Source organism: Podarcis cretensis (assembly GCF_951804945.1).
Source record: "Podarcis cretensis genome assembly, chromosome: 8".
Lineage (NCBI taxonomy): Eukaryota > Metazoa > Chordata > Lepidosauria > Squamata > Lacertidae > Podarcis > Podarcis cretensis.
Genome location: NC_137177.1, coordinates 71,728,891 through 71,752,652, shown reverse-complemented (window position 1 = coordinate 71,752,652; position 23,762 = coordinate 71,728,891). Strand labels below are relative to the sequence as shown.

Below are 23,762 nucleotides of genomic sequence, written 5' to 3'. Positions count from 1 at the left end.
CATCATTTGGAGGAAAGGTGAGTCTGGTTGTCTGGAAACAAGCAGTTGCCACTTCAGGTAACTCAGGTGAGGCCGGCATTTGTTCCCTGGGCCTAAGGTTCTTACTCCTGCGTTATTTGATTGGTTGGAACCCAACTGGCTTTGTAAGTAATTTGAGCACCTGCTGAATTAGAAGCTGCAGTTCTACTCTCTGGCCAGCTGCTGCAGTGGTGGTGCTGCGGAGCAATAGCAGTGTGGAACAGGAAACAGCAAGGCAGCAGTTCCTTCCTTTGGTAAACTATCACAGAGGGTGAATGGTGTGCATATCTTTGGCAAAGTCCCCAGCTGAAGACCCGAATGCCTTGTAGGTGTTTGGTCCAGAATAACGTGAAACCTTCAGTTCCTAAGAACAAGGTGATCTCTGGAAAAGCAGAGAGTAATTTCCGTTGACTAGCTACATATATATTATGGGAGAGATTTGCATTAAAAAGAACAACTACCATATTTTTCGCCCTATAGGATGCACTTTTCCCCTCCAAAAATGAAGGGGAAATGTGTGTGTGTCCTATGGGGCGAATGCAGGCTTTTGCTGAAGCCTGGAGAGCGAGAGGCGTCGGTGCGCACCAACCCCTTTCACTCTCCAGGCTTCAGGAAGCTATCCGCAAGCCTTGGGAGCCCGCGGGAGTTCCCGCCGGGCTCCCTAGGCTTGCGGATAGCAGCCTGCATCCCAAAGCCTGGGGCGCACTGAGCAGCGCGCCCCGGGCTTTGGGCAGATATCCGCAAGCCTGGGGAGACCGGTGGGAGTTCCCGCCGGGCTCCCAAGGCTTGCGGATAGCAGCCTGTTCTGGGGGCTGGGGTCGGGGGAAGCTCAGGCTTCCCCCGCCCCAGCCCCACGCCTGGGGGGGGGGGAATAATGTTTTTTTCTCTATTTCTCCCCCAAAAAACTAGGTGCGCCATATGGGCCCGTGCGCCCTATGGGGCGAAAAATATGGTAAATGTGCCAAGGGATGGGATGAGAACTCTCAGACTTGCAGCCCCCACCTGCAGTTAACAAAATTTCATAGTGATTCTGTATTTATATCTGCATGTGTTTTGTAGGCTGTGTTGTGTAGTGGTTAGAGTTCTGGACTAGAACCTGGGAAACCACAGTTCAAATCCCACACCTTTTTCATTGTTGTAAGGATAATATGGAAAGAGGGAGAACCATGTAGGCCACCTTGAGCTCCTTGGAGGAAAGTGGATTATAAATGCAATCATAAATAAAAGTGTACAGCTGAAACATGTCATCACAACCCTATGCATAACTGACCCGGTGTTCTGTTCTTGCTTATCTTAGCCTATTGTTGCTTAGATCCTTTGCATAAGAATTAATATTAACATAAATTAAATGGTGGTGTGAGTGTGTGTAAATAATTTTCTATTTATTTATTTATTTATTTGTGTGTGTGTGTGTGTGTGTGTGTGTATAAAATTATACCTTACTTTCGTCCTCCACAAGTGAGTTGCTCATAGTGGCTTGTAAATAGAAAAATCAAATATTTAAAGCCAAAACAGTGACCCAACTATTAAAACAGAAATGATCCAACTAAAAACAAAGAGCTGTTCAACAGTGGAACAGACTCTTGCAAGAGTTGGTAGATTCTCCTCCCTTTGAGGTCTTTAAGAAGAGGTTGGATAGCCGTCTATCTTGTAGGATTTAGTGGAGATTCCTGCATTGCAAGGGGTTGGAGTAGATGAGCTTCGGGGGTCCCTTCCAACTCTGCAATTATATGATTTTATGAAAACAGCAGCCAAAGCAAATGAAACATCAAATGAAAGAATGGCCTTCCCAATTAAGTTTAAGAAGGCATGTTTTCAACTAACTGTAGAGCACAAATAAGGAATAAGGGAACTCAAGTTCCTGAGGCAGAAAGATGCCTTGGACTGAGTCAGACCATTGGTCCATCTAGCTCACTCAGTGTTGCCTGCATTGATTTCTGGTATGGGTCTCTCCTAGCCTTACCTGGAGATGCTGGGGATTGAACCTGGGACCTTCGGCATGCAAAGCAGGTGCTCTACCACTGAGCCATGGACCTTCCCCATATGAGGCACCACTGCATGGGATGGCCTCTCCTGTCTTGCCATGCCAATGGCACATGCAAGAAGGACACAAGTGCCATTCCGAAAAGCTGAGCAGATTCACATAAGAGAGGAAGACGGTCCTTCAAGGAATTTGGTCCCAAGGCGTTTAGGACACTACAGTCATACCTCTTTTTACGTTTGCTTCATGGTACATTTTTTCAGTTGCATCGCTCAGTGACCCGGAAGTACCGGAAAGGGTTACTTCTGGGTTTCGCCACTCGCACATGTGCAGATGCGCAAAATGATGTCACGCACATGTGCAAAAGCGGCAAATCGTGACCTGCACATGCACAGATACGGGTTGCGTTCCTTTCAGGTTGCGAATGGGGCTCCGGAACGGATCCCGTTCACAACCAGAGGTACCACTGTATAGTGAAATAGCAGCCTCGTGCCTTGGGCTTTCCTTGGGAAATTCTAAGAAAGCACAAAAAATCAGTTCAGTTCTGCAAGGTTGAGAGCACCTTCTTGATCCAAACGGCGCCCAGTTGTATCCAGATGTAGAGGAAAACCTACTGTTGGAACTCAGGAACCTTTGTGCAAAATTTGGTGACAATATCTTAAGGCATGTCCAAATGCAGAGCAAACCAACAATTTCTAAACTATAGAATAGATACTCATCACCTTGAATTGCCCTCAGTTACAGATCAGAAGCTAATGCTTTAAGGGGGTCACAAGATCTCGGCACTTTTCCCCATGGTGCTGTCATATGATCACTATTTTGCAGAAAGAGTTCAGGTGTAAACCTGAAATTTAGGCTTGCTCAGTTAAAGTGGATTCAAGCATTCAGTTGCCCGGGTGCAACAAATCCACTTTTTTGAAAAATATGGAGAGAGATTTTTGTGGTTAGGAAACCATGAGGAAATGCATTGAAAAGTGTGGGATGAACAACTGATTCATGGGAAGATGTGTAAGCACTGCACAAACTCAGGACGGGATGCCTATTGCTTACCTATTGCTAACAAGGAACTGATATTCAGAGGCCTACTGTATCTGATCTTGAAGGTATGGGGTGTAGCCCATAAACGTATGGTTGACCACTTTGAGGACAGAATCTAGATGGCCTTTGGTCTGATCCAGCCGGGTTCTTCTTATGTTCGAAGAAGTCTCCAGCCTTTGGGATGGGCCTAAGGCAAAGCACTTCAGGGTGGACTATGCCCTTTCCTGGAAGCACAGTGGCTGCAAAGATCCTGACAACAGATCAAAGTGCCTTCTAAAGGGTCCTTCCCATCTATCCATCCATAATGCTTCAATTGCCACTTGTTAATGATCAACCACGATGAGTTGAAATGATGTCAAGACTTTTTGAAATGTGAATTATTGCTGATACATATGAGCCTGGGGGTATAAGTTCTATGACATAAATTGTACAGCGTTTGGTTCCTTCCATTAGCACCTCCCTCACTGGGTGCCAGGAAAGCTCCTTGAGAATGGTGGCACCTCTTCTCCAAGAGGACAGCTTAAAAATAATAATAATCATGTCGGCAAGATTTTGTAAGGGAAAGCATGCTCCTTTGAAGTCTAAGAATGTTTTCGAAATGTGATGATCGCTGCAAACATGCCATGCGTTTAAAGCACTTTTCTCCCTGCACAAAGATTCCTGGGACACTGTACAGTAGACCTGCAACTTGCGCATGTTTAACTTGTGCATATTGAGTTTTATGCACTTGGCAATATAATATAATATAATATAATATAATATAATATAATATAATATAGACGCAGGTGGCGCTGTGGGTAAAACCTCAGCGTCTAGGACTTGCCGGTCATCAGGTCGGCGGTTCAAATCCCCGCAGCGGGGTGCGCTCCCGTTGCTCGGTCCCAGCACCTGCCAACCTAGCAGTTCGAAAGCACCCCCGGGTGCAAGTAGATAAATAGGGACCGCTTACTAGCGGGAAGGTAAACGGCGTTTCCGTGTGCTGCGCTGGCTTGCCAGATGCAGCTTGTCACGCTGGCCAAGTGACCTGGAAGTTTCTTCGGACAGCGCTGGCCCCCGGCCTCTTAAGTGAGATGGGTGCGCAACCCCAGAGTCGGACACGACTGGCCCGTACGGGCAGGGTACCTTTACCTTTAATATAATATAATATAATAGGGTTGGAAAGGGGGTGAGCACCCGGGAAAATAACTTTGGCAATCCTCCCTGTCATTGCACCCAATGCAATTTGACTATACACGATTATGGCTTTACGAGCTATTCTCGGAACGTAATCACAGTGTAAGTTGTGAGTCTACTGTGGTTAAGGGTGCTGGAAATTGTAGATCTGTGAGGATAAACTATAGTTCCTAGGATTGCGGGGGGGCAGATGTGTTTTAAATATGGTTTAAATGTATGTTGGTGCACAGTCTGTGTCTTTACTTATTGGAATTACCAATACTGTATTGTGTCTTTTTTTGCCTGTTTTTTGCTTTTACACCATTTCTTCTTATTTTGTAAATAATATTTTGTAATTTGAAGTAAACTAGTCTTTTTTAAAAAAACGAAAAAAAAAACTACAACAACTTGATTCATATTTTCTGTGTGGCTACGATACTCCCAGGAAAGACAGCTTCATGTTCTTTTAATGGTAATCTTGAACATTCTGATCGCCCAGATTCCTATTTAGCTACCAGGATGAGAACACTTGGGTTGTATCCAAAGTTAGACTTACTCAGAGTAGAGCCATTAGCAGTAATGAAGAGACTGAGTTGGAGACAGGGTTGGGGGAGAAATTCAACTCATTTGCATGTAAAGCAAATTCTATCAAATTTGCACATTCCAAAACATCATGAGAACCTTTGAAATTTCCACATATCTGAATTTTGCAAAGCAGTTCTCCAGCCTTGCAATGTTTACAAGAATGTGTACATCAGAGGAAAGTGCGGGAAAAAATAACCTATCAGTGAAAGTAACATACTAAAATGCATTACATTAGGCGCAATTGCTGGCAAAAATATCTGCCTTAGTCAAAAGTATGTACAAAAATGCATTTATTAAGAGAATCATATACCGTAATTGTAGAGTCAGAAAAGTCCTCAAAGGTGATCTAGTCCAGACAGAGTCTGACTCAGGCAGAATAGAGTAGAATAAATTTGCACTGAAATGCTGATGAATTTTCAGGAGGATTTAAAAACCAATCAACCACAAATTGCTGCAGAAATATGGAGAACTGAATTTAAGATTGGAGAAATGGGAGAACCCTGGCTAAGTAACAGAGTAGCTGACCTCCTCCCTCCCGGGGGCTGTCATACATAGGTACCTGCTAAAGTCGAAGCTGTTGCTAGGCAACAGAGTTTCGTACTGAGCATCTGGCAGATCAATGTGCTTTATTGCTCCCCATAAACTAAAATAGACCAGAAAAAAGCACCTTTTAAATAACGCCCCTCGAGCATATTACAGCACTGTTCACACACAAAGTTCCTGCCAAGACACCATGGGAATTGACAGTGTCCCATTATTGGTGCTGCTGGTGAGGACTAGCTGGTTAGCATTGACCCACAACAGGGCCTTCCTGGTAGTGGCTCCCCATTTGTGGAATACCCTCCCTGCTAAGGTGCATCTGTCACCCACATTATTAACTTTCAGGCCTGTCGCACAAACACACAATCCCAGAGAAAAGAGAAGTAGCCTAGAAGCTCCATCTTCAGCTTCTACAAACTGGGCTGGCAGAGAACCCTGTCTGAAACTCTGCTGCCAGGCGGTGCCAATGGTCTGACTCAACATACAGCACTAAAAGGTAAAGGTAAAGGGACTCCTGACCATTAGGTCCAGTCGTGGCCGACTCTGGGGCTGCGGCGCTAATCTCGCTTTATTGGCCGAGGGAGCCGGCGTACAGCTTCCAGGTCATGTGGGGAGCATGACTAAGCCACTTCTGGCGAACCAGAGCCGTTTACCTTCCCGCTGGAGGAGTACCTATTTATCTACTTGCACTTTGACGTGCTTTCAAACTGCTAGGTTGGCAGGAGCAGGGACCGAGCAACGGGAGCTCACCCCATCACGGGGATTCAAACCGCCGACCTTCTGATCAGCAAGTCCTAGGCTCTGTGGTTTAATCCACAGCGCCACCCGCGTCCCCTATACAGCACTAAACTGTGACCCTAATAACATTCCCCTTTACCCAGCCATTTGATGGTTGAAATATATTGGGCTGTATCTAGAGGATTGCACCTCCTCTATGACTGCACGCCCCAGCTTCTGGGCTTCTACCCAGAAGTCGCCACCACTGCCACTGTTGTTGGTCACATCCACCCCATGCCATTAAAGCATTAAAGACTCGCCTTCCTGGGTAGTTTTAAAGCAAAGTTTGCTGTCGTGTGTGAATGAGATTCCTGCATTGCAGGGAGTTGAACTAGAATTCAGTGTTTCCCAACCTTGGGTCTCCAGCTGTTTTGGGACTACAACTCCCATCATACTTAGCGAGCAAGACCAGTGGTTAGGGATGATGGGAAGGGTAGTCCAAAAACAGCTAGAGACCAAAGGTTGGGAAACACTGAACTAGATGACCCTCAGGATTCCTTCCAAGTCTACGGTTCTATGCTTCTACAGTACTTTCCCCAGAAAACGCTGGGAACTGTAGTTTGATAAGGGTGCTGGGAATTGTAGTTCTGCAAGGGAGCACTGGTGGAGGAAGAGGGGTGCAGGGGGAGTGCACCGCCCCCGGCAGCGCGATCCCGGTGGGGTGCCATCCTAGCTGCCCCCCAGCCTGCGCTGGAGCCACACCCCGCAGGTGGCATGCCACGCCCCTGGGATACGTGCCAGCCCCGCCCCCGCCTGCTCTCCGCCCCCAGGTGTCGGATCATGAAGCTCCGCCACTCCGCCTGTCCTTTGCCCTGCTAACCCGCTTCTGCCCCTGCTCAGCTCTCAACATGCAGCTAACAGCTCTTGTTGAGCTGATGCTTCTTAATATCTATGTTCCTCTTCGGGGGGGGGGGAGATATCTCCTCCCTGTCTGGAGCTGCTGGCTAGCTCCGCCCAGGTTATGCATATGCATAAGGAGTCCCGGAGGAGGGAGACTTGCAGAAGCCAGGGGGCGTGGCTTTTCTATCAGCTGACGCAGAGCCCATAAAGGGAAAGGGAGCGCGAGACCCAGGGAGAAGGGTGCAGTTTCAGAAGAGCAGAGATGGCGGTGGATTTAGCCAAAGTGGGAGCCAACACGCTGAAGCATGCAGTCAGTGGGGAGGTGAGACCCTTTACATAAGACGGCGGGGCGCGTGTGTTGCGATTTTGTAATTCCTCATCTGCATAGCAAACGGTGCGATCCGGCAAGTCGCTTGAAATTCTCAGCTACCTGCATGGAAAAGCGTTGTGGTTTTGTAACTGCCTAGATATTCCGAGCTCTTGCCTTGTGCTCAGCCAGCCTGTTCGCCCCTCAAGAGTCCTGGGAGAAACGCTGTCGTCGTCCACTCCTGCTGCTGCTTGATCCTTTTTAACGAGAGGTCCTGGGGGCTGAACCCAGAACCTTTGCATGCAAAAGGCATGAGCTCTGCTGCTGAACTCTGGTTTAACCAGCTAACCAACTGAGGTATTCGTCTCCCATTTCTAAGAGGTTGTTGTGCGTTGTCTTTGGGCGTCTTCAGCGCAGAACTGACATGCTCTTTGCTTTAAGGGGCGGGGAGCAGTGATGGAAGCGGATCGGGGAGAGGGTTTGAAGCTGGTCCACTCTGCAGGGGTGGCTTAATTTGGTTGCTTTCTGATCTTTCCTCCAGAAGAGGAAAGGAGCTGTGCGTTGTATCTGCTGGTTAGCTAGCTGTACTGGAACGACGTGACATGTTTTATTTTATTTTTAGCAAACCTAGCATCCTGCTATCCTCATTATTCTGCACTATGGCGGGTTGAAAACCACTCTGTGTGGTCTGACTCACCAACAGTCCTAAGGGCCAATTAGTTTTATTCCCATATTTCAGAAACTTCTCTGGTGAGTGGTTGTAGGGCTGAGAGAAGCTTGCCTTGTTATGGGTGAGATCTGAACTCTGGGCTTTGTGAATGATAGTTCCAAAACGACATGTTGTGCTTGGTTAATAATGCAGCCATATCTGTCTTGATTCAGGATTATGCCCTGCTAGTTAAGTGGGGTTTACCTCTAGATGAGTGTGTGTAGGATTGCAGCATCTTGCCTGCTCTAGGGGCCATAGAGAAGGAATAGAGACTGAGATAACTTTATCACTTAATTCACAATATCGTGCTGGTATAAGCTTATGCTATACTGAGTTTGACTCCTGCTGGAAACTTCATTATTTCAGCAAGACTACCCAAACATATGATTTAGCTGCCTATATTTGTTGTGAAAGTTTTACAGATTTTATCTGTATTTTAATTATTATATTTGTGTGTGGTTTTTAAATAGCTCTGCCAATTTTGGCTGTGTTCTGTCCAATTTTTATGTATACCAAATAGAGGGGTCTAAATATTATAATTATAATTTAATTAAAATTAAAATTATTTATAAAATCTGTAAAATTAATGCCCATTATTCCCTGGTTTACCCTTTCTTCTGTGGTTTCCCTTTGTGTCTGTTTCTAGATTGTATCCCCTTGGAGACAGAGACTTGTTTTCTCAAGTGCGATGTAGATGCTGCCACAATTATAAATGCAATTTTCTTAAGAGTATTGCTTATTTATCCAAGGATGCATTTGAGGAATATCTGAAATGAGAGTTACCTCGATCACTTTTACTGTCCTTTCCAAACTTTTTTCTGACTCTTAAAACATATGCATGCAGCATTCCAAGTGCAGTTGTACCCTAGATCTGTACAAAGGCATTATGAATCATAGTATTGTGAAGTTGGAATAGACCCCCAAGGGACATCTAGCCCAACCCCCTGCAATGCAGGAATCTTTTGCCCAAGGTGGGACTCGAACCCACAACCCTGAGATCCAGAGTCTCATGCTTTACTGACTGAGCTATCCCTGGTCTTCCTAGAGAGCTATCTATGATCCTGGCAGTTTTATTTTCAACACTTGTCTTAATGATGCCCAGTCCTCTTGAGCCGCTGGTCTTGGAGATGGATATTGGAAGTGGGCTATACTTTTCACACCCTGCTTGGGTGCACAGAGGCCAAATACAGTCCCAGGTGGTGTAAAACTACCAAGGTCGGATTTCTTAAATCATGATTTGCAAAGATGCCCTTTCCCAATAGGGAGAAAGCAGCTGCCTTAATTAGCACCGCTCCTAGTTTCAACTTACATAAAACACATGGTATTTACCTTGTTTGGTACATACTATTTGGAAAAACAAGATCTGTAGGGCACAATCATGCAATAAACCAGTGGTGCAGAACATCTGGCTTGTTGGCTTAATTAGACCCACTAGGCCTCTTGAGTTGGTCCACCTGGCTGGTTGTTGTTGTTTTGCCAAGCCATTATCCCTGCCCTATACGTGAAATACCTGGGACACAGGTGTCACTGTGGGTTAAACCACAGAGCCTAGAACTTGCCGATCAGAAGGTCGGCAGTTCGAATCCCCGCAACGGGGTGAGCTCCTGTTGCTCGGTCCCTGCTGCTGCCAACCTAGCAGTTCGAAAGCATGTCAAAGTGCAAGTAGATAAATAGGTACCGCTCCGGCAGGAGGGTAAACGGTGTTTCCTTGCGCTGCTCTAGTTCACCAGAAGCGGCTTAGTCATGCTGGCCACATGACATGGAAGCTGTACGCCAGCTCCCTTGGCCAATAAAGCGAGAGTCAGTCATGACTGGACCTAATGGCCAGGGGTCCCTTTACCTTTATACCTGACATGCCAGCTGCGGAGCTGATGATGGGGATCGACTGAAAGGGACGTGCAGGCACCATCTATCAGCTGATTGGCGCCTGGGTAAAGCCCTGCATGTGCCAAGACCTGTGCATTCCTCAGCCTGGCCTTCCTTGGTCACCACTAAATAAAACATTGCATGTGAAATCCATCTGGGGACACTCCTGCCTGTTACGTCAGAGTTTTGTAGGTCTAGTCTTGTGAGTCGTGCTTTGACCATCTGCCAGGCTGTTGCTTGAGCTGCCGTTGTCAGGATTTCACAGTTCGTCAACACTGCATCCCAGCAATTACCTTCCCACTCTTTCAGTCTAAAGCTTGGGCTCCCTTTCAAAACAAGGATACTGCAGAGCAGGACTGGGGAATCTCTTTGGCTCTGCAAGCCTGATTCTTCTCTGTCCTGACCACTGTGGGCCAACGTTGGCAGGCGGCAGGGAGAACCCACACGTCACCCACCTGATGTTGTGAGGACCCCAGCCGATGATGGACAGGTGGTTTGTCCTGCCCACCTGTCAAAGTCCTTGTTTCCATGCTGTAACACTACCTATGTCACAGGTGATGTCAAAGTGGGGAACCCTTTCCCTTCCAAATGTCGGCCTACATTTACCATCATCCCTGACCATTGGCCATGCTTGCTGGGGCTGATGGGAGTTGTAGTCCAACAATATTTGGAGAGCCAAAGCTTCTGCATATAAACCTTGGTTTAAGCGGCACCTTCCACATGAAGCCTTTGGGTTTTTCCTCCTTAATTGTGAGGCTGAGGCTCAACAGCTTAGTATATGCTTTGGATGCAGAAGGTACCAGGTTCAGTCCCTGAAATCTCCAGGGAAATACTCCCGTCCATGCTGATCTGCTGTCTTGTCAGTGAGTAGACAGCATGGAGCAAGAGAGGCAAAGTCCGTCCCTGCACAAGGCAGCTTCCTATGCACCTTCAGGCCAAGGGTTCAAGGGAAAGAATATCTGCTTTGCATGTATGGTTCAGTGCCGGGCAGCTCCAGGTAGGGCTGGGATAGACTGAAGCTCTGAAGAGCCACAACTAGTCAATGTAGGGCAATCATGATGCTCTTCAGATGTTACTGGGGTCCAACTTTCATCATCCTCAGCAAGAATGGCCAATGGCCAGGATGATGGAAGTTGTAGTCCAGAAACAACTAGAGAGCCAGTGTGATGGGATTTGTAGTCCAGAAACTTCTGGAGGGAGCCAGAACCAACAATTCTGTGTTAGATGGACTTGGTGGAAGACATCTTCCTACATTTCTCAGGTGTCTGAGAAATCTGGCTCTGCAAAAAATAAGGATCAAGCCCCTGTTATGCCCACTTTATTATCCAAGAGCTCTCTCGCTTGGGTATTCAAGCCTCATCATGTTCCACAAATGCGGACAGCCATTTTTATGATCTTGTCTGGTTTTTCCAGGTGGTGGAGCTGAGGAGCATTTGGAGGGATTGTCCTTGCGTGGTGCTGTTCTTGCGCCGCCTCGGGTGCCAGGTGTGCCGCTGGATTGCCAAGGAAACCAGCAAGCTGAGAGAGGTGCTGGAAAGTAACGGTGTCCGCTTAATAGGTGTTGCGCCAGAAAGCCTAGGCCTGCAGGAGTTTCTGGAGGGAAATTACTTTGCGGGAGGTAGGTCTTGGATTGTAGGAGCCCCATGAAGGAAGCGGGAAAGAGACCTTTTGTGGGGTGCTTAAGGCAGGCATGGCCAAACTTGGCCCTCCAGCTGTTTTGCGACTACAGTTCCCATCATCCCTGACCACTGGTCCTGTTAGCTAGGGATGATGGGAGTTGTAGTCCCAAAACAGCTGGCGGGCCGATATCCTACGATTGATATCAATCATAAGATATCAGTCAAATCAAAAATTAAAAAAGGAATGGAAATGTTTTGAAGATTATATGTTAAAATATTGTTCTAATATGCCTAGAATGAAAATGTAAAGTATATCTATGATTTGGAAAAGATAAAAGATAAAAGAAACACAAAGAATGATACATTTGGAGGATGCAAAGATAAAAGTGGAAATAGAGATTCAAAGAAGTAGAATTGTGGTGGAGGGAAGCTGCGGGTGGGTGGGGAATATTACATGATAAGTATGTAATATTTGCTTTCAATATTTTTGGAGTGTCTTTCTTTCTTTTTGGTTGTTGTTTTTCTGAACTACTTATTTAAATAAAATAAATAAAACTGAACAAAAGAAAAAAAACAGCTGGAGGGCCAAGTTTGGCCATGCCAGACTTAAGGGAACCTGCTGTTTGACAGCTGAGCACATGGTCTCTCCTTTGTTTTGAGATGTGTTGAAGCAGACGTTGGAAGTACAACCAATCAGGAATGTCGCAAGCAAAGGTTGGCTGGCTAGCCAATTGGGGATGTTGTCAACAGAGGTTGGTGGGCTAGCCAGTCAGGGATGCTGTGGCAGCAGATATCCTTTCCAGCTCGATTACATATGCCTCTACTGACATGCTACTCGTATAGGGAAGGCTCGGCTTACAACCCACCAAGCTAACTGCTGGCCGCCCCTGCCCACCTCGGCTCAAAGCAAGAATGCAGAAGATTGACTGTCCAGCCAATCATCCTCTGTGCCTGGCATGTGAGCAGTATCTGCCTTGCTAGACCTGTGCAAGGTTGCTGGAAACCTCCACCCCACATTAAAATTGTATGGAACAGTTTTGTTTGTTTTTAATCTTAACTTATGTGTAAGAATGGTGCCCTTCGGATCTTGTTGGAACTCCAGCTCCCATCAGCCTCTGCGAACTGGGGATGGTGGGAGTGGGAGTCTAACAATATCTGGGAAGGTCACAGGTTTCCCATCTTGTGTGAAATTGTGTTGGCTTTGTATTTCTTGAAAGGTGGATGCCTTCGTGACTCTCTCCTGTCTTTTGAGGCAAAGAAGCATAGGGTATAAATTGAGCCCAACAAATGCAGTGGTTTGCATCCAGCTAAGTTCAACTTTGAGTAGGCCCCTTGAAATTAATAGACCTAAGTTGTTTATTTTTATTTAGAGCGTTTATGCCTCATTCTTCAGCTGAAAAAGACTGCCAGGGGGGCTTACGTACTGCCAGTAAAACAAAATAGCCCTTGCCCACAGGCTTGGAATCTGAAAAAAAATGACAGAAAAGGAAAAAGGGACAGGGAGGGAAGAGGAAACCAAACAAACCCAGGTACCAGTTCTTAAATAGCAGCTCTTGTCATGAGCGGCTGACACAGAAACAGTTCAGGGGATAGGAGATGACTGATGGAACTGGACTTTCAAGAAAGCAGATAGAATGGACCTGTTTATTATCTCTTTCCCACTGAGGCAGCCTGGCAGCAGTTAGTCATCATTAATTCCCATGGGTCTACTCTGAGTAGGAGTAACAACGGATGCTCCTCCAGGCTTTTAGATGGCAGGAAATGTTAGTCTTTGCATTGAGTAACTTCTGGTTTTCTTTCAGAACTCTATCTGGATGAAACCAAACAGTGCTACCAAGATCTTGGATTCAAAAGGTTTGTTGCATTTTTAGCATGTGTGTTTGTGGACTTGGAAAGTCCCATTGAGCATTATTGTTCTTATTAGTTACCCACCGTAAGGTTCCAGGGCAGGTTACAACATTAAAACACAACATTGAAAATGGTTTGGAACATCTTACAACCACTAAAATAAGGTGGGTCATAAGAATCGATCATTTGTCTCCCTATTAAGTATGCTTTGCATCATGGCCACAGTGCCATAGAATTGTAGATTTCGAAGGGAACCTGAGGATCATCTAGGCCAACCGCCTGTAATGCAGGAATATGCAGCTGTCCCACACGGGGATCGAAGCTGTGACCTTGGCGAGAGATTCTGCACAGTTTAACCTAGGCAAAGGTCTGTGGCTCTTCCCCTTGCCCCTCAGATAACTCAGGCCATATTTCTGAAATACGAGCTTTGGAGTTTTAAAAATGTCTCTGGCTCTTTTCTTCTTAATGACGTAAGGCAGCTTTTTTCAGAATGAGGGCCACAATTCCTTCTGGGCAACATTCAAGGGACCGTGCAGCAGTGGTGGGAGGGGCCAGAGGCCAAAGTGGGTGGAGCTACTAATACAAAGCTTGCCTTTGCACAGTAGGCTAGTCTCTATGCAGACTTACACTGCATACTTCGTCCTGCACCCACGCAAAAATATATATATTTTTTTATGTGGCGGCTACTTCCCCTCTCCCCATAAACATATTGAAATTGAAATATTTTATTGTCACTTGTACAACTTGTATACAGTGAGATTACACGAGCACCCCCCACTCAGCTCTCTTAGTCTTAATTCCCCTCGTTTACTGACGTACACCCACCAAACCCGAAAGTCAGTTGCCCTGTTGTTATCTTTTCATTCAGCAGCCTAACAGCCCACAGACAGAAGCTGTTCTTTACCCTGTTGGTGCGACTAATCATGCTTCTATATCTTCTGCCTGAGGGCAGGAGATCAAGAAAGTGCCGGCCAGGGTATGAATCATCCCTGAGAATTTTCCTCACTCTTCTGAGGCACCTTTCTTCTGCTATTTCATCCAGCAGATTCAAGGGACAGCCCATAATATCTTGTGCTGTATTCACCACCCTCTGTAGGCTCTTTCTATCAGTTGATGTCAAACCAGTGTACCATACCGTGATGCAGTATGAAAGGACACTTTCTATTGTTGACTGGTAGAAGGAGATCATCAAATGTTGATTGACATCATTCTTCTGCAATATTCTGAGGAGATGGAGTCTCTGTTGGGCTTTCTTAACCACCTGGGTTGTATTTATTTTCCAAGTAAGGTATTCACTGAGATAAACTCCTAGGAATTTAAAGGAAGAGACTTTCTCCACACAGCCCTTCCCGATGTACAGCGGGGCTAGTTCTCCTCCTCAAAGAATATTGGAATGATGCTAGGTCCAGAGCATTGTGGAGGTTGCAAAATAATAGCCATGCTCTCAACACGGTTTCTGCATTTGCAACAGCACCAGAAAATAAAACTGTTATTGCTACTGCTAATGGTGAGCCCCACCCCTAGAAACCTAGATACCATCTCCTCCTCCTGGAGACATTTGGCAAAATGCCACCCCTTCTCAATTTCTCTAGCCGCTGAATCAGGTAGAGAATTTCAGGATGCCATTTGCACAAACCTCCATACCAGTCTTAAGAACATAGGAAGTGACCTTAGACAGAGTCAGGCCATCGGTCCATCTAGCTCAAAACTGTCTATGCCAGCCTTTCTCAACCTGTGGGTCCCCAGATGTTGTTGAACTACAACTCCCATCACCCCTAGCTAGCAAGGCCAGAGGTTAGGGATGATGGGAGTTGTAGTCCAACAACATCTGGGGACCCACAGGTTGAGAACTGCTGGTCTATGCTAGTGTTTCTCAAACTTGGGTCTCTAGCTGTTGCCGGACTACAACTCCCATCATCCCTGACCGCTGGTCCTGCTAGCTAGGGATGATGGGTGTTGTAGTCCAACAACAGCTGGAGACCCAAGCTTGAGAAACACTGATCTACACAGACTGGCAGTTTAGGACATTCCCAGTGTAGGACATTCCCAGCCCTATCTAGAGATTCTTAGGATCGAACCTGGGACCTTCTGCCACCACTCTTGAAAATAATGTTCCACCTGTGCCCCTAATGTTTTGACTCTAACTTGCCTTCCTCCTTTTAGGTACAATGCCTTAAGTATAGTCCCTGCAGCTCTGGGGAAGCCTGTCCGACAGGTCATCACAAAGGTCAGTTGGTGAAGACTGTTGCCAGCAGAGGAACAGTTTGACATCCTTGGGTGTTGTTAGTTACATTGGATGATGCCCTACATGAAATTGAAGGACCATGGTCCACCTAGCCTGCACTGTTTGCACTAGCTGCCGTGAATTTGTGATCCCCTCCAGACAGCTCTCAAGGAGGATACAAAGCAGGATGGGTGAAGGGTGTAGCTTGGGAGAGCTCCAGGGGCCTGATGGAAAGGCCAGGAGGGCCAGATTGGACTCCTGGGCTTGAGGCTTGGCATCCCTGTTCAAAGCCTTATTGGCAATTCCCAAACTACGAAGTCCAAGTGTGCTTGTCACTTTTCTGATTTGCTGTGCTGGCAAAAAGTATGTTTAAAGATTTCGGGGTGGGGAACAAGCAGCTTCTATTTCCATTGTGAGCCCCCTCAAACATTGCATTTAAATGGTCTCCAAAAGCACTGGAAAATGTTCCAGCTGATACTTCCCCAGCATTTGGCCTCACCGTTGAGCTAGGGACCCTCCAGAAATCTGAAGGTTTGTCCTTAGACTTGGCCTCCAGTGGGACTTGGAAGATGCAGGGTAACTTCTGAAAGAGCCTCTTTAATGGATGGGGATTGGGGCCTGGGCTTTGATCTTATTTTCCTCCTCACCCCCCCCCCCCTGCAGGCAAATGCTGCCGGTATTCAAGGCAACTTTTCTGGAGATCTTCTGCAGAGCGGTGGGACGCTGATAGTTGGCCGAGGTAAGGGGGCAACCTTCCACTGCCCTGGCCCAATTTCTGTTAATGGGGATTGGTTTTTTGCACATTGCAAAGACAACATAAATGGCTTAGAAAATATATAACATTAGCTTGTTTTGGGGAAAGGATGTAGCTCAGTGGTAGAGCATCTGATTTGCATGCAAAAGTTTTCAGGTTCAATCTTCAGTGCCTGCAGGTAGGGCTGGGAGAATAATTTTGCGTGAAACTCTGGAGAGCTGCTGCTAGGGAAAAGTTGTGGAGAGTAGATATGAAATATAACAACAACAAAACAACAACAACAACAACAACTTATACCCCGCCCATCTGGCTGGGTTTCCCCAGCCACTGTGGGCAGCTTCCAACAGGAGATTAAAAATGCATTAAAACATCAGTCATTAAAAAACTTCAGATATCTTCTAAACGTCAGATAGTTGTTTATTCCTTTGACATCCGATGGGAGGGATTCCACAGGGTGGAATCCACTACTGAGAAGGCCCTTGGCCTGGTTCCCTGTAGCTTCACTTCTCGCAGTGAGGGAACCACCAGAAGGCCCTCGATGCTGGACCTCAGCATCCGGGCAGAACGATGGGGGTGGAGACGCTTCTTCAGGTATACTGGACTGAGGCCGTTTAGGGCTTTAAAGGTCAGCACCAACACTTTGAATAGTGCTCAGAAACATATTGGGAGCCAATGTAAGTCTTTCAAGACCGGAGTTATGTGGTCTCGGCAGCTGCTCCCAGTCACCAGTCTAGCCTGTTACATGTTAAAGGAAAACTATTGGAAAATGATATACAGATGGTATTTAACAACTAATAAACTGGCCAAGATGTACAAGACACTATCAAAGTAAATGTTGGAAATGCAGAAGTCTGAAGGGCCGTTTTTTTCATATGTGGTGGACTTGTAAAAAAAGCAACAGGCTTTTGGGAAGTGATACATAATGAATTGAAAAAGATGGTTAAAATAGTCACCCCCCCCAAAAAAAAGCCTGAAGCATTTCTTTTGGGAATAATGGGGTAGGCCTCAAAAAAGTTGGTCAAAAGTTGTTTATGTATGCTGCTGCTGCAGCCAGAATTTCATATGCACAGAAATGAAAGAAGTTCCAATGAAAGAGTGGGACTCTAAAACTATTGGACTATATGGAGATGGTAAAATGGATGGCAAAAATAAGAGACCAAAAAAGACGAAATATTTGTGGAAGAGCTAAGACCCTTTTCGGACGATCTGAGAAAATATAGTCAAACAAAATTGTAGGCAGGACTGGAAATATAAGCAAAGGAATGAGAATGATAAAGGAATGTGATGTAATACTTATAGAAATAAGTATTACATTTGAGGCAGTAGATAAAGGATTTGAACAGAAACATCATGGAAATAAGGATGGGAGGTCAAAATGTGAAGGGAATATTGTATTGAAACTGAATAGAATTTTTTTAATTGTATGAAAATCGATAAAAATTTATGGGAAAGCTACTGCTACCCATACTAGACAATTCTTAGCTTCTTTAATAAAATAATAATACAATAATTATTACTTATACCCCGCCCATCTGGCTGGGTTTCCCCAGCCACTCTGGGCAGCTTACAACAAAATATTAAAATACAATAATCCATCAAATATTAAAAATTTCCCTAAACAGGGCTGCCTTCAGATGTCTTCTAAAAGTCAGATAGTTGTTTATTTCCTTGACATCTGATGGGAGGGCTACTGGCTGGCTGCTGTGTAATAGAAGATGCTACCACAGACAGACCCAGCAGGGTTCTTAATAGATGTCCATTTCTCTCTTCCAGGAGCAAGATGAGGGCAGAAAACATTTCACAGGAACACAGGAATCTGCCTTATTTTTGTGTATTTATTTAGAGCGTTTGTACCCCGCTCTTCTGCCAAAAAGGCTCCCAGGGTGGCATACACGAAATCAAAACAAGACACTTCCTCAAACAAACAAACAAACAAACGACACACAAGGGAAAAGGGACAAGGAGGGAAGAGGAAAACAAAACTCAAAACACACCAGTTTCTAGACAGTTGTTCCTCTATTGAACAGTTGGCATAGTTCAGGGGCAGGAGGTGCCTGATGGAGGTGGTTCAAATGCAACAAGCCTTTTGCTTCCTATCTCTCCTGCTGAGGAAGCCTGGTGCCTCCAGATGACATTTAAAGGGAGGTGAGACCTGATGATCCATCCAGCCTTGCATTGCCTACAGCCAGGCTTCCTCAAACTCGGCCCTTCAGATGTTTTTGGCCTACAACTCCCATGGTCCCTTGCTAGCAGGACCAGTGGTCAGGAATGATGGGAACTGTAGTCTCAAGACATCTGGAGGGCTGAGGTTGAGGAAGCCTGGCCCACACTGACTGGCTCTTCAGAAACGGGATGTTCTCCCAGCCCTACTTGGAGATGCCAGGCGTTGAACCTGCGACCTTCTACATGCAAAGCAGGGGCTGAAACACAGCGTTCCACAGCTAGTACCTGTTTACCTCTTCTCTCTCTTTCCCTTCTCATTCCAGGAGGGGAGAATCTGCTTTTGTATTCTGCTCAGGAGTCCCCTGGTGACTACCTTCCCTTGGAGTCTATCGTCACTGCCCTTGGCATCTCTGCAAATGTAGAAGAGGGAGCAAAGCCTCAGGTGAGCAGCTCTCTGTCTTGGAGATCACCCTTGACTCCTACCCTTCCTCCAAGGACTTTGGGGACAGCATATGAAACCAGTAGTCCAGGGGTGGAGCCAGATGTGAGGCCCTTTGCACCTATTCCTTGGCCCTTGGGCCCCACCCATTACCAGCCTTGCCACACACTCTCCTCGAGAGTGTACAGTGGTACCTTGGGTTAAGAACTTAATTCATTCTGGAGGTCCGTTCTTAACCTGAAACTGTTCTTAACCTGAAGCACCACTTTAGCTAATGGGGCCTCCCACTTCTGCCACACCACTGCTGCACAATTTCTGTTCTCATCCTGAAGCAAAGTTCTTAACCTGAGGTACCATTTCTGGGTTAGCGGAGTCTGTAACCTGAAGCTTATGTAACCTGAAGCGTATGTAACCCGAGGTACCACTGTATATGCCTGGCAGAAAGGTTTCTCAAACTATGCTCATGCCTCTGGTTCCATCCACCATGAGCTTGTTGACCTGGAAAGGTTGCCCACACAGGATTGTGCCCCTTGGACTGGGAAAAGGTAACCCTATGTATCTTGTGGCAGGGAGTTCCATAGTTTAACGACGTGCTGTGTGAAAGAAGTACATCCATTTGTCCTGAACTGGCACTTCATCATACAAATTTACAGGACGGATGCATTTGGAGTACTGTGTACAGTTCTGGTTGCCTTACCTCAGAAAGGATACTGTAGATCAGGCTTCCTCAAACTTGGCCCTCCAGATGTTTTGAGACTACAATTCCCACCATCCCTGACTACTGGCCTGCTAGCTAGGGATCATGGGAGTTGTAGGCCAAAAACATCTGGAGGGCCGAGTTTGAGGAAGCCTGCTGTAGAGCTGAGAAATGTTCAAAAAAGGGCCACCAAGTTGTTCAAAGGGATGGGGTAAATCCCCCGTGAGGAAAATGTAGAACAGTATAGGCTTCTTAGGTTAGGGAAAAGGCAAATCTGAGGCAATGTGATCATGAAATCATACTACTGTAGAGTTGGAAGGGACCAGAAGAGTCATCTAGTCCAACCCCCTGCAAGGCAGGAATATTTTGTCCAACACGGGACTCGGACCCACAACCCTAAGATTAAGAGTCCTATGCTCTGCTGACTTGAGCTGCCCAGGTGTGTTTTAAAGGTGTTTAAAATGATGCAAGGTGTAGGCAGGGAAGACTTCGCAGTGTGAGAGACTGTGAGAAGAAAGGAAAGCTCCCAGGTGAGAGCTGGGAGGGTCCACCATTTTCTGTCAGAGACAAGGGTTAAGAGCTACCTTTGAGAGAGGGCTCTGCATTTGCTTTTTCTTTCTCTGGTTTTGTTTTTATTTAAATGAGTTTATTTTATTGTATGGCCCGCCCATCAGATGTCAAGGAAATAACTATCCGACTTCTAGAAAACATCTGAAGGCAGCCCTGTTTAGGGAAGTTTTATTCTGTTTTTAAGGTTCTGTTGAAAACCACCCAGATTGGCTGGGGAAATCCAGCCAGATGGGCAGGGTAGAAATAATAAATATTATTATATCATGTAAAAGCTTTAATAAAACCTTAATGGAAAAAATAATAAATAAAATGATGCATTGTGTAGAGTAAGTACAAAACAGCCCCCCCTCTCCCTTAACACTAGAACTTAAACATTCAATGAAGTTGGAAGGTTCAGACAAAAGAAAATACTTCTTCACACAGTGCCTGGTTAAACTATGGAACTCACTCCTACAAGGTGTAGTGATGATTGCCAACTTGGACAGCTTTAAGAAGATAAGGGGATAAATAGTTGGAGAATGAGGCCACTAGCCGCAATGACTACATTCTGTCTCCTCTGTCAGAGGCAGTAAAGTTCTTAATACCACTTGCTATGAAGCACAGAAGGGGAGAGTGCTGTTATCCTTGGGTTCTGCCAGCAGGCTTCCCTTCCTATTGGATGCTGGACTGGATGAGCCATTGGCCTGATCCAGCTGCAAGGTTCTTACATTCGTACCCCATCCCTGCTGCAGACAGTCCTGAGCTATGTAGGCCCCATGGTCCCAACTTGGTTTAAGCCTAAGGCAACTTCCTATAGTAAAGGTAAAGGGACCCGTGATCATTAGGTCCAGTCGTGACCGACTCTGGGGTTGCGGCGCTCATGTCGCTTTATTGGCCGAGGGAGCCGGCGTACAGCTTCCGGGTCATGTGGCCAGCATGACTAACCGCTTCTGGTGAACCAGAGCAGCGCATGGGAACGCCGTTTACCTTCCCGCCGGAGCGGTACCTATTTATCTACTTGCACTTTGAAGTGCTTTCAAACTGCTAGGTTGGCAGGAGCAGGGACCGAGCAACGGGAGCTCACCCCGTCGCAGGGATTCGAACTGCCGACCTTCTGATCGGCAAGTCCTAGGCTCTGTGGTTTAACCCACAGTACCACCCGCGTCCCTAAGGCAACTTCCTATACTCCCTTGTAAAAGGAGGGCTTCTTGAATCTGATGATGACTCTAGCAAATGTGCAATTGGAAACTAGGCTCTTCAAAATTAGGTGGTGAAACCTTGTGTTGACTTAATGCAGGTCACAGAGCAATTTTTAGCGAAGTTGAGACAGAAAAACAGATGGCGTTTTAAATCTGAAGATGCTAAATATACCAGGCATTGTGCAGGGATGAGGGGGAGGAAGGGGCTGAGTATTTCTTTTGCAGTAAACAATTGGACCAAGTCCCTTTCTCTGTTCTGCAGTGCACCAGCGAGGCCTGTAGCAGATGAAGAAGAAAGCGACCAAACTGCTAAGAGCCTCTTGTTCTCCTCCCCGTCTCCCCTTTTCACATTTCAAATGAAGACCAAGCTGTTCGTCATAGTAGAGTGATGATGTTCTGTCCCGTTTTGTAAATCTGCCTGACGAAGAATGAATAAACTTGTTGCCAATTGGTTACCATGCTACTGGTGTTAATCAACTGCTTTCGGGTGCAGGGAAGCACGATGTCCTGTGGTGTCCATCTCAACAACACATGGTGTGCACTTGATGTGGAGCTTCCAATTTGACTCTGTCATTTTTGGGGACAATTGGTATACTTGTGCGAAATGGCACCCCACCACTGCTCCTGAGAGATCTTGCTTCTCTAAGGGAACACACATGCAAATCCATTCCTGGTTCTCTCTCTCTTTTCCCACACCTGCCCCCCCCCATTTTCTGTGCATCCGAATTTAGAAAAGAAACAAGAGCAGCCCTTTTGTTGTTAAAAATAATAATCTGAGTCCCCATAACACTGGGATATGGAGTCTTTGGTTGTTTCTACTGTATGTTGTTGGACTCGCATTCCCATCAGCCCCAGCCAGAGGATGGGCAGGGATGATGGATGTTGTAGTCTAGCAACATGCGGAGGGTCTACAGCTGCCCCACCCCTGCTTTGATCTCTTGCTTGTATACTACAAATGGGCCAGCGATCTTGCAAGGGGTTTCCCCTCCAACTTCTGCCTGAGGAGGTTTGAAGAAGAAGTTGGCCAGTCTCGTCAGACATTGCAATCTTCTCTGCAGACTGCAAATTAGAATGTGTGGAGTGCTTCTATGGGAGAGGGCCACAGCTCAGTGGTAGAGGATCTGCTTTGTGTGCAGAAAGGTCTTAGGTTCAAAACGCACCATCTCGAGGTAGGGCTGGGAATGTCCCAAACCCTGGAGAGCTGCTGGCCCTCAGTGGGGATAGTGCTGAGCTTGATGGACCCAATGGTCTGACACAGGATAAGGCAGCTTTCTCTGTTAGTACAAGCTACGGGGGAAGAGGAATACAGTGAGTGTTGGGAAATATGCCTCCTTGTGCTCACTAAGGCTGTGTATGCTTCAGATGGCTATGTTTCGCCTGGAGAAGAGGAAATGTGATATAATCACCATCTACAAGTATCTGAAGGGTTGCCATGTGGAAGATGGAGCAAGCTTGTTTTCTCCTGCTCCAGAGGATGGAATACAAAACAATGGATCCAAGTGACAAGGAAGGAGAAACTAAACATTAGGAAGAACTTTCTGGTGGTAAGAGCTCTTTGACAGTGGAATGGACTGCCTTGGAAGGTGGTGGATGACTCACCTTCATTGGAGGTTTTAAAATCTAAGTTAGATGTCCACCTACATTACAGGGCTTTGGACTAGGGGCCCTTCCAACTCAAGAATTCTATGGTTCTATAATAGTTACAACTGGCTTTGTGAAAATGGGGTGTTCATTCCTTAGGCATTTGTTTGGGTTGGGGGCTGCATGCAGCAAGTGGTAGAGGACCTACTCTGCCTGTAAAAAGTCCCAGGTTCAATCCCTAGCTTCTCTAGGTAGGGCTAGGAAAGACCACCCTGTCCCCTCATCTGTAACCTCCGAGGGCTGCTGCAAATTGGTGCAGACCATGCTCTAGAAAGATATGGCGTGTTGCATTTGTGCTGCTGGGCCTTCAATCTTACCCAGTCCTCTGGACGACGTGGAGTTTCTGTATTCCAATAAGCCAGTGGAAAGCATTTAAAAGAAAAGATGTGCCAGGGAACCAATGGATTTTAGCATCACTTTACAGCAAAAGCTGACAGGCTGAAGAGACAGTTCACCATATGAAAGCCAAGACACGTTGCTACCTTTCACAAGAGGTCATCACAATGCAAGCTGCGGGGAATTTCATGGCAGCGTACTGAGCCATTCAATCTACTGTTGGGTAGAGGGTATGGACGTTCCCCAGCACCTCCCCTGCTGCTGTGCAGTCTCTCCAGCTGTTTTGGTTGGACTTGCATGGGTAGCACACCCTAACCCCCACACCCCCTCCTGGCTGAAAAAAAAAAGGCATGTAGACTTGCCAGGCAGGCTTGTTGTGCAAGCACCTCTGGGATATCCCAGTCCCCCTATCGGCAAACTCCTTGGCTGAGTGCCAGCAGGATTGCAGCTCAAAATGGGGTCACTGAGAACAGAAAATCA

At 46.3% G+C, this 23,762-nt stretch overlaps 1 protein-coding gene and 1 long non-coding RNA gene across 2 annotated transcripts; one reads left to right on the top strand and one right to left on the bottom strand.

Annotated features, from left to right (window-relative positions):
* Nucleotides 1-120: 120 nt before the first annotated feature.
* LOC307222284 lies at nt 121-4,580 on the bottom strand. Its single transcript, XR_013841719.1, has 2 exons — nt 775-4,580; nt 121-742 (listed from the first exon to the last, which is right to left on the bottom strand). It is a non-coding gene; the product is annotated as an uncharacterized lncRNA (long non-coding RNA).
* A 2,521-nt stretch (nt 4,581-7,101) lies between these two features.
* Nucleotides 7,102-21,765, top strand: PRXL2B (peroxiredoxin like 2B). Its single transcript, XM_079987332.1, has 7 exons — nt 7,102-7,253; nt 11,227-11,431; nt 13,235-13,286; nt 15,444-15,507; nt 16,168-16,243; nt 18,745-18,863; nt 21,568-21,765. The coding sequence occupies exons 1-7, from the start codon at nt 7,194-7,196 to the stop codon at nt 21,592-21,594; spliced, it is 603 nt and encodes a 200-aa protein (XP_079843458.1). The 5' UTR covers nt 7,102-7,193; the 3' UTR covers nt 21,595-21,765.
* Nucleotides 21,766-23,762: the final 1,997 nt, after the last annotated feature.

What these genes read in the sequence shown, in the direction of transcription:
- PRXL2B (XM_079987332.1), top strand. Translation starts at nt 7,194, where the DNA reads ATGGCGGTGGATTTAGCCAAAGTGGGAGCCAACACGCTGAAGCATGCA. An exon ending in AGCATGCAGTCAGTGGGGAG is followed by an intron (nt 7,254 to 11,226) that starts GTGAGACCCTTT and finishes TGGTTTTTCCAG; the next exon opens with GTGGTGGAGCTGAGGAGCAT. An exon ending in GGGAAATTACTTTGCGGGAG is followed by an intron (nt 11,432 to 13,234) that starts GTAGGTCTTGGA and finishes GTTTTCTTTCAG; the next exon opens with AACTCTATCTGGATGAAACC.